Genomic DNA, 10726 nt, shown 5'->3' with positions numbered 1-10726 from the left:
TCTGCTCGCAAAGCAGTTTACCGCGCAAACGGCGACCGGCGTTCACAGATTGAGAAACAGGTGGTCGTCTCTGTGAGAAGTAATTTGCCACAAAAAAGTTCAACAGTCCTTTCAGCACCAAAGTTTGGACCCCCCAATCAAACGTTCCTGGATCCGCCCCTGCAAAAACCCCACGGTGGGGCTTAAAATAAGGGTGCAAATGCCCCACCCCGGGACAACAACAAATTGTTTTTTCCAGTGAATAAGCCGCGAACACATATTTATGGGAAATCTGTAATAATCTGATCAAACTCGCGCGTGAAGCACCTTACGCAAATCGTTCCTACCCGCTGGTTATTATATTATTCAAATCCCGTTGAGGCCATAAAAAAAATTTTTTCGGGCTTCTTATGCAATTATATAAATTGCGTTCACAACTGCTAGGATCATTCTTCAATTGATTTCACTTCCGCAGTTCTTATATGATTTATTTCATATACATCTATGACATTTATCTCTCTCACGGGAACATATGAACACGTAAACACATAATTGACCAGCTCCCAACATCAGTGGCTTCATAGCTTAGTTGGTTGGATCATGCACCGGTATCGCGAGGTCACGGGTTCAAATCCCGTTGAGGCCCTTAAAAATTTTGTTTAGGCTTCTTACGCAATTGCATAAATTGCGTTCACAACTGCGAGAATCATTCTTCATTTGACTTCATTTCCGCAGTTCTTATATGATTTATTTCATACACATCTATCTAGAAGAATTGAGAAATGCCCCACGCCCGGGCAGAGGTTTCTGACAAATCCCCACCACCGGGACCGACAAGATGACAAATGCCTGACAAATGCAAACCTGAGATCAGGCTCTATTTTCGTTTCGCTTTGAAAATTACATTCCGGCGGGCAAGGCGAAACGAAAAGAGATTTTAGCGGTAGCCGTTAGAGAGAATGTATGAGAACCGCTGAAATTGGGCCTGATCTCAGGTTAGACAAATGCCGGGCCGGGGGTTGGGGGATGGGCACGCTTGGAATTGACTCAGGCATTAAGATCTTTTAATAGCAAGCGGGTTCAAGATAGTTGGGTTTACAACCAAATTTCACATTTATACAGGATCCATTTTATGCCATTGTTTCTTTGATTACGTCTATTTCGTTTGAAAGACAAGGGAAGCCCGAGTTCACGCAGTGATGTGTCTAGTTTTTTTTTATTTTGATTTTGATAAAAATCAAACCACCATCGAATGACATGGTCTGACCGGAAATACAGTGTCGGTACGTCAACATTTACGCAAATACGCAAATGGTCAGCGGAAAACCCCAACTTCCGGTTAATTCTCTTTGTAGACGACAGCTGCTATGTTGTCGTAACCAAATAGTTGTATAACTTACGTTCTTCAGTGAAATGCGGTTGTCTTGAATGGAATTAGAAGTGGATAAGAGCCAAAATACTTTCTACCGGACCTGAGGAAAACATTTTTATCTGGGCGAACTTATGTCGAAACGATGGAAGAATTACAGCAACTCTCACACGGACAACGCAGATGGCTTTGTGAATCGTCCACGGGATTTTCTCAAGTTGTCCGTTGTAATCGGGTTTATGATAGCAATTGCTCTCATTGCTCTGTACTACAGCAACTTTTTGATAATTTTGATTATCATAGCCGTGTGGATATCGTAAATATCGTAAACAAAAGCGAAAAACCGGTCGAAGATGAGACACATTTAGAGGCGATGCTACGTTACTTGGACAGGATCTTCTCTTGGCTTTTCGAACCATTTTTGTCCTGTTTCGCCGTTCAAGTTTCCATCACTTTACTACAGCTTGCTTATGTATGGTCACAACAAGTTATTTTGATCTTGGATGATCTATTTGCTGGTCACTTGTCAGTGGAACGGGTAGAAAGAACAAATTATAAGTTGGGTAACCTCGAAGTTGTATGAATGAGAATTCATGCGTAAAGAAAGGTTTATGTACAGTTACTATGGAGTTTACACGATCCTTGTGGAATGAACACTGGGGTGTTTTTGCACTTCAAATAAAAGGATCAATACATTACGAATTCATATATTCCTGTGATTGTTAGTACAGAATCAACTGGAGCAGCCTTTCTGTTGTAATGTAAATACATTTATATATATTGAAAATACTAGTTTGTAATATTGTCAAGTTAGAGATATTATTATTGTGGATTGTTGCCCTCACGTAAACTATCCATAGGTAACATTTCTTTTTAAATTTAGTTTGTTGTGTCCTGTAAAAAGTAACAGTTCGTTCCTGTAAGGGAACCATTAAGTAATTTGCCCGGAAGATAAATTTATAATTAACGTTCATTGCATTGTTTGTGGCATTTTTTTGAGTGGCAGGAGATCCACTTCAAATCTAGACGTTGCATACTTATTAGACTGAACTTTGTACAGCAGATGAGCTGATTATATCTCAGCAAAAGTGCTTTTTCATGCCCCTCCTGGTTGTGATGCATATAAATTACCTATCTATGCAAGAAACAACCAATACAGCTATTGGATGCACTGCAATAATAGTCATTATTAGAATTTATTCTGAGATTAATTTTAACCCTTTCACTGCCAGAGTGCTTGATGGAGTTTTGTAAGGTGACTCTAACTTTTGAGTCTGTGGATGAAATCCTATGATGTGACCATTCAAATGAAAACTCTCTACCTGTACTTTCACATGATGCTATTTGTTTGTCAAAATTTTAGAAAATGAAAATATTTGGATAATTGGTCGAAATCTGCCTTTGGCCACATTTGGTAGTGAAAGGGTTAAAGATAATTTTGTCCATTTGCTGTTAAGCTCTCTTAAAAGGCTTACAGACTGGCATGAAGCCTGCAATACCCTAGACTGCTGGTTATAAGCCCATCACCTAAAAGGTCCCCCAGCAGTTAGAGATCCATCTAGCTGTAAACGAAACAATTGTCCGAATTATCGGCTCCCACCCCATGGATGTAAGCCCTCCTCTAGCTTGTATTGAAATAAATTTTATTTATTACCAAGATTTGAAGCTTCATTGAAATAGTAAATGCAAAACTTATTTTGATCACCACTGCTTTTGCTTGTTTTGAAAGCATTTTTTTTTTCCATCCTGGTTAAAAGCCCCCTTAGATATAAGCCCTGCCTCTCTGTTTAAAAGCTCTCAGGACTAAAACCCCGTACAAAGATGTATACCTTAAGCCTAGGGATAATAAGCAGCAGTTTACTTTACACCCTTCGCAGCTAGTCGTTCACTTGCCTGCGTCGCAGACACTCTAAACCTTCTGTATAGAGCGTCTGTGAATTGGTGCACAATATAGTGTTCGAATCCCACAGAGTCACAAGGACATGTGTCGACATTTTTGATTGGCTAGTTTCTTATGCAGTTTGTGATTAGTCCGATTTGAATTAAGTGTTGACGGGCCAAATACAACTAATAGCTCATGACAAGAGAGATTGAGCTCGTGATAGTGTGAATCGTTCCTTTAGAATCAGCCTGAACAACAGAGGTCTTTTTCTTGCTCTCTTTCTGTGTAGTTTATGCAGTGCATGGAGTATTCTACACTTTCACTGAGCTAATTTTGTCTTGCCACTTTGAGTCTTACATTTAGAGGTTATGAAACAAGTCTGTTCCATGCATATGAGTAACTAGTTCCTGTGGTTTATATTTCTGCAGATGTTTTCTGACAGGATTTGATCACAGATGCAGTTTACCATTAAATGATTTTCTTTTACTTGTTTACGCCCTAGGCTGTATTGCGGATAAATAACCTTAGTTTCTTTGGTTTCTCCGAAATGCCCGGACCTGAATAGCTTCTAATCTGTATTTTTTTTGGCTGTGAATATCATGATTTCCTGATTTGTTTTGATCCTAGAACTGACTCGGTTAGATTGCAGAATATGCGGCAATGCATCTGCAGCGATTGGAAGACACTGGAAAACCAGTCAGCAAATTTAAAAGCAAATTCTGGCCTTGAAGGAATTCTCTCAAAGCATTTTTTTGTTCAGAAGAAGGCTTTAAAGTTCGAACTGCTCTTTCATTGTTTACTATAAACAATCCTTGCCAACTCCCCTCCGAGAATTTTTACATGTCACTGCGCCCAACCGTCACGCACAACTATAAAGAATTAGGCCAATCGTGAGGTGCATAAGAAACCCATAAGAAACCCGCCTATCAGAAACGCTCACATGTCCTTGTGACTCTGCCGGATATTAGGATGAGCTTTTGTGCACTAATTCGCAAACGGACTATATTAATGGTTTAGATGACTGCGTAAGCCAGCTGCAACACAAGCTGGTCATTCACATGGTATAAAATTGTCACGGAAGGAGACCAAGAGATGCACGCGGAGAAAACAGTGCTAGGGATAATATTATTTTTCTTTTAACCCTTTAAGCACCAATAGTGACCAACAGCAATTTTCTCCTAACGATATCCATACATTGTCATGAGATGAGGTTATGAGAATTAATAAAATGATCACCTAAGAGAAAATACTTTGATCTTTTATCAGATTCTCTTAACTAATTCTTAAAGGAAATGTATAGAGATCAGTTTGGAGAATTTGTATGTGGATATTGGGGCTGAAAGGGTTGAAAAAAGAACATACATCCAACCAGGTTACTGTAACTTCATGCATATAAATCCAATTGTTGAACATAAACTACATTGACATATGATTTCTTTTAATGCTCTGCTAATCTTCAGCTTCAAAATAATGGCACAAAGGCATTTGAGCTGTCTGCTCATCATGTTGACCCCAGGAAGGATTTTGTTGGCAAGGGGCAAATGTTAGTCAGACATGGCCTGATGATAAGCTGTTATATTTGTAGCTCAAGAAGGGCTAAGATTTGAAACTAATACTTCCAGCGAATCCCAAATTGTACTGCTACGTGAATCACTGCTGGGACCAATTTTCTCATTTTTCTATAATGGTGATGGGAAAGTCACTGTAAATTCATCTATTTTGTATGATTCTTCATGTCTGACTTTTGATACAGCCTGCGTTGCAGCTGGACCTGTCACGCAAGACCCAGGATTTAGACTGTCTGCGACACAGGCAACCTTTTAAACCTGTTATTGATCAATGTCACATAATTATGGTGGTCAACAAGGTAATATAGGCCCCTCGGTGCATAAATTACATGACAATATTATTATAATTATTTCCTAAATTAATGTTTTATCATAACGCAATAATTATTAAACAAAATGAAGTTTTATTTAAAATATTCAAATAATAAATTTACAGCCTCTGTAACGAAAGTAAAGTGTGTAAAAGATCTACAATGTTCCTGAACTAGTGTTGAACATCTTGAGCTGATCTCGAGTTTCTATAGGTTAACAACTCTATTAAAACATCTTCACAGCCTTTTTTCTTGTCACAAGCTTAGTTAACGTTAGTGGGAACATCTTCTCTAAGTGATACTGATGTTATCACAGCATGTAGAATCATTTTGGATGTTATGTTACAATGCCTTTCCATGTAAGATGTAAACATCATGAAGTGGCCTTAAAAAGTAGAATTATATAAACATTGTAATCATCTATTTAAAGGAAAAAGTTGGAATTACCAGTAACTAGTTAAATTATTATTTACCTAGTTAGAAAAAAATAAACTAGCTAGAAAAAAATTATCTAGTTAGCAAAAAATTAACTAGTGAGAAAACAAAATTAACTGAGACAAGAAATTAACTACAACATGTACATGTACAGTCAACAAAGATGCAATTTTATTTAGAGCCCTGTACAGTGACACTAAAAGGCAAAATAAAAATAAATATTGATGAAAGATAAAAAATTATCATCTGCTTTCTCCCCCAGTCTCTAAGAAGCTTAGCGTAGGTATATATCTTGGGAATGTATATTTGTTGAGTGAATTTGGCTGCACCTAAGCCACTAAAGGTTTAAACCAAATTACCTGTCTGAAGGGTCAGTTTCTACCAGCCCTATTCTCCTGACTATCTCAATTCCACCAGACACTCTACCAAATATTGTATGTTTGCCTGCAAGAAATGACAAAATGAGCACTATTAAATGCAGCTGTTTTGTCCAAAACCTAAGTAAGGCCTTTTCAAGAAACAGACAAGTCATTTTCCCCCAGAAAACAAACATCTATAAGGACCAACTTAACTAAAAAGGGAAAGGAAAGTAGCATTAATTTAGAAAAAAAAAAAAAAATTCTCTAGGACAATGATGCTATTGTAAAGTGCAACCTGGTTAATGATACACCAAGAGCACATGTCGTTGTGCCCATATCAACTGGGTGTCCATATTAAGCAGGCTCTCAGAAAAAACAACATGGACATGTGTTTTACTGATATGAAGAGGAAAGCAGACATTTTTGGGAGAAAACATTGTTTATTTCTTAGCCGTAACTTTAACAAGTTCATCCTAAATAAACCTAAGGATCTTTTATTGTATTCTTGGACCAGAATTATCTTTTATAAGTATTTTCCCCTAAACATGATGATGGAATCTCGGACTTTACTTTGCATTATTGATGATCTTAGTTTGCCACTCAGCCAGGTGGACTGAACATTAGACAGAACCTTTGAAAGGTCACTTGCCATATTCCTGTTGGGTTTTCACTGGTAAAATTCAGTCATAGAAAGTAATGTTAAACAGTGTCCGTAAAGATGGGTTGATGATGTGAGGGACTTTGTGACACAGTACACAGAGACAGTGTAAATGTTCATTGTCCATATCAACCAGTGTCGGTATTGAGCAGATGAATTTTTAAAAAAAGTATTAGTTTTGGGTTGTGACAATTGAAATTTCCTCTATGTATGCCAAAGCTGGGTGTCCTTAGAGCAGGGTTCCACTAGCTGTACTACTATAACAAAACATGAGCTACAGTTGAGCTACAATGACCTACAATGAGCTAAACTAATTGACCTACAATGAAGTAGATATGACCTAAAATGGCTTTGATTCATGGCCTGACAATGAGTGTATTCATTACTAAAATGTCAAACATGTATTCTTACCGTCAAGCCACTGTGTTGGAGCCAAAGTGATGAAAAACTGGCTGCCATTAGTATTTGGACCACTAAAAAAATTCAAAAGTTAATAAAGATTTCAAAAAATAATTTACCTTTTTTACTATATAATTTCATTATATAGTTTTATTTATTCAGAACATCATGGTAAACTTCTTGTTTAAGCATAGCCAACAAAATCAACTACCCAAACACTCAAACAAAAGGTAAATCAAAGTGCAATAAAATCATAATAATGATATGAACTTGAACTACAAGATTACAGATTGCTATACATCCAGGGTCCAAAATTGCACCTTCCTGGTTGCCAAAGCGACCAAAAAATTCAGTTCTGGTGATCAGAATTTCATAGCCGGTCGCCAGCTGGCGACTTGTAAAGCTGGTTGATATTGTAGACTTTCACGTTCGGAGAAAATGATTAGGAATTGAAACCTCGAAGCTATTTGCCAACAGGGGCGTACTTTTTGTCCTGCTGATATTTTTTAATTTAAAAGTGAAACGAATCTTCCTGTAAATATACCTCCACAACAGCTACGATCAATACGAGTTGAACGTTTCCAAGCCACCAAGGGGAATTTTTGGCGACCATAATTTGCCCTCTGACGACCAAAAATTTATGCTTGCTCACCAGTTGGTGCCCATATTAAAAAGTTAATTTCGGACCCTGACATCCTGTTTAAAGGAAAATGATTGTTACCTATTTGCCATTGACAGAATTCCTGCACCTGTATGCTTTAATTCTCTTGTTATTTCATCTTCAAAAGCAGGCCTATTGCATAAAAGAATACCGCACTTTACATGTATGCTAGTGACATAGAGGATATTACATGGCCAGGCTGAGATAGAAAACTTCTCTTTTTGTGTTTAAGATATTGGTCACTTACAAGTGATAGTGGTTTACATAAGGTGTTCTAATAGGGCTTTAACTGGTAAAATTTTGGTGTTTTGGACAGTTGGTCACTTAGAAAAGAGGGTTGCAGATTTTGGGTTAACTGTTTTAAAGTGTTATTGCAATACTTTTAGAGACTTTTAAAGTATACTCACCCATACACAGAAGCACCTCCTTTTCCAGTCCCTGTAGGATCCCCTGTTTGGATCATGAAACCCTATAACAAAAAAGGAGCACACAAGGAGTTATCTTGTTTCTGGCATAACATCCTATTTGACAGTCAACTCCAGAAGAACCTCTTTTAGTTAGTTTAAGTAGTAGCACAAGTCCATAACGGTGAGGTGTCAGTGATTTTGTTACCCCTGCGTCCTCATCCCTGAAACATAACAATTCCCCAAAGACACAAAATAATTCATGGCATGCATCCCATAGGACGCAAAGAATGATCAGTCAATTTGAAGATATTTTGGTAGAATATCCTGTACGTGTAATTTCTGTGGCTGTTGTTTAAAGATATATTACATGAATATTTATTTTAATAGTCTTTTAATATTATTGGGCTTTAAATATATAGGAGGACTACATTTCAATTTCAGTAAACTGTAATAAAGAGTTTGGAGTCTGTCTCTAGATTTACTGTCTGGTTACAGGCCCAAGCATAACTCCTTGTTTTTTTGAACTGGAACTCATCGGATCTGGAATGGGACTTATGATTTTACACAGGATGAGTCCCAAAACTCACCATAACTATTTGTAACAAAATCACTGGGTGTGCAAGAAAACAATCTTTAAAAAAAATTTGCATGTATAAATTTACTGCGCTTTTCAAAAACGCACGAACTGTGAAGTTCAAAAGCCACCTTCACAATTCCTTTTTTTGTTGCCGTCAATCAAAATTGCGTTTATATTATATAATAATTTGTTTCTGGCCATATTTATAGGCCACAATGAAAACTAACAGATTATCAGTAATATATTGTGATACTTTTTTACTGTTAAAATTTTTCTCCTGTTCTTTTCTCTTACCTTTATAACTCTGTGAAATTTGCAGTTATTATAATATCCTCTCGCTGCCTGTTAAAACAATAATATTATTATTAAAGGTGGGTGAAAAAAATACACTGAGTCAAAAAAACTTGATTTCCTGCTCTCAAAGACCCATTGAGTATTCTAACCACTAAACTGTGAATAAATGATTTGACAATACCTTTTTACTAGATTTATACATGTACTGTCTCCTACAACTAGTAATTTCAGAATAAGTTTTTTCCCTGGCTATCTCCTGACCTGTGACAACCATAATACCGTCCCCTGGTTAGCTCAGTTGGGAGAGCACTGGTCTGCTGGGCGGGAGGTCGTGGGTTCGAACCCTGGCAGGACCAACACTTAGGGTCTTTAAATAACTGAAAACAAAGTGCCGCCTTTGCCATGACATCAGCAAAATGCTCAAACTTTCTAGTCTTCTCGGATAAGGACGAAAATGAATGAACTTTATACATAATGGGGTGAAAAAATGACTGCTCCTACATCCCTGCATTTGCAGTGGATAAATCTTGTGATAAAATGGGATACAGATGCACAAAGATTCATTTAAGTCTTTCTTTTTTTAATCACAAAATGAGCTCTACTCAAGATTATATCGTGCATGAAGCATGCATGATCATATATGGCATGTCACGCTAGACATACCATGACAAATCTAAATCAGGGCCCAGTGGCTCGAAGCATGGTTAGCGTTAACCAGCATTTAATACCTTGACAACGTATTGGTTTTGATACTGCTTAACCAATGGTTAAAGCTAACCATGCTTTGAGCAACTCAGCCCAGGTAATTAACTTAAAATGGTAACAGTGGGTTTCGCTACATGTACTTGTCAAGTTCACTACATGTTCGAGTTCGCCACATCAACTAATCGTTCAAACTTGCTGCTAACTGTAAATGAAAATAAATTGTAATCCTGTGCTTGAACTTCACATACTGTTTAAAAAAGACGTCAAGACGCCAAGCACCCAAAATTAATGCCATAACATATAGCTAACTCGACAAGTAGCAAAACCGGCGTAAACCCTTTAAACAGCAGCTCTCCCAGCCCTTAAAAATTAGTTTACTTTTACTTTAAGGCTAAGAGCATGAAATATTACTAAGCTTTGTAAATACTGAAGAATGAAGACAGGAATCATAAAAATACACTTTCAATTTTTTTTAGCTTTTTTTGGTAAATTTGGACGTCTAGTAGACTAAAAGCAGCTCTTCCAGAGGTTTATAGTGTCTGCGTGTTCTACAGTTAGGCCATTCTGAAGTTTTTTCTTGTCCACCACAACGATACTTCAAGGGACATTCAATAATATTATTTTCTGACATGATCAATAAAAGTCAGCAACCAGGTAAATACTCACCAAATCTCTAAAATTTCTGCAAGTCCTGGGGGCATGTTTCCAGTATAACTCACATTCAATTTCACCCTTGAAATGCACAATTAATAAGACTCGTGTGACGACCAAATTCGTTATCAAGGTGTATATAGGTACGCAGTAATACACGCTTCACAGGTGATTTGTATTAGAGAGTAACAGAAACAGTGAATGAAATAACACAAAGACAGTTGCTTTCTAGAGGACAAGAAAAACATACCATGGAGGTTTCTAATGTGACATCGGCAGGTTCGGACGCCATTTTGAAAGTATCTAGGATTGAAGGGGTTCCTGGGTAAGATAAAAGTCCTTAATCTTCTTATCCTCTTGAGCACCTACGATAAAAGGCCGAGACTAGCCAATCAGAAGTGAGTACTGGTAGTACCTATTCAGTTGTTCCCTTTCGATACCCAGAAATAATGACCTATATCAGCCAATCAG

At 37.3% G+C, this 10726-nt stretch overlaps 1 protein-coding gene across 1 annotated transcript; it reads right to left on the bottom strand.

The window, feature by feature from the left end:
- Positions 1-5236: 5236 nt before the first annotated feature.
- LOC140937523 (peptidyl-prolyl cis-trans isomerase-like 1) lies at positions 5237-10587 on the bottom strand. The gene is made up of 8 exons (XM_073387084.1): positions 10506-10587; positions 10271-10336; positions 8900-8947; positions 8029-8090; positions 7682-7753; positions 6973-7034; positions 5904-5988; positions 5237-5494 (listed from the first exon to the last, which is right to left on the bottom strand). Exons 1-8 carry the CDS (start codon positions 10545-10547, stop codon positions 5452-5454), a joined length of 480 nt encoding a protein of 159 aa, XP_073243185.1. The 5' UTR covers positions 10548-10587; the 3' UTR covers positions 5237-5451.
- Positions 10588-10726: the final 139 nt, after the last annotated feature.

The sequence above is a fragment of the Porites lutea genome, chromosome 5 (genome assembly GCF_958299795.1).
Source record: "Porites lutea chromosome 5, jaPorLute2.1, whole genome shotgun sequence".
Taxonomy (NCBI): Eukaryota; Metazoa; Cnidaria; class Anthozoa; order Scleractinia; family Poritidae; genus Porites; species Porites lutea.
The sequence above is the reverse complement of the archived record's forward strand: the minus strand, read 5'-3'. Positions and strand labels throughout refer to the sequence as shown.

Bases quoted from the DNA above. Each gene is read 5' to 3' on its own strand.
- LOC140937523 (XM_073387084.1), bottom strand. From the start codon at position 10,547: ATGGCGTCCGAACCTGCCGATGTCACATTAGAAACCTCCATG. The intron at 7,754-8,028 runs GTGAGTATACTT...TTTATGCAATAG, and splicing joins GGAGGTGCTTCTGTGTATGG to GCCTGCTTTTGAAGATGAAA. The intron at 5,989-6,972 runs GTAAGAATACAT...CATTTCTTGCAG, and splicing joins TCCAACACAGTGGCTTGACG to GCAAACATACAATATTTGGT.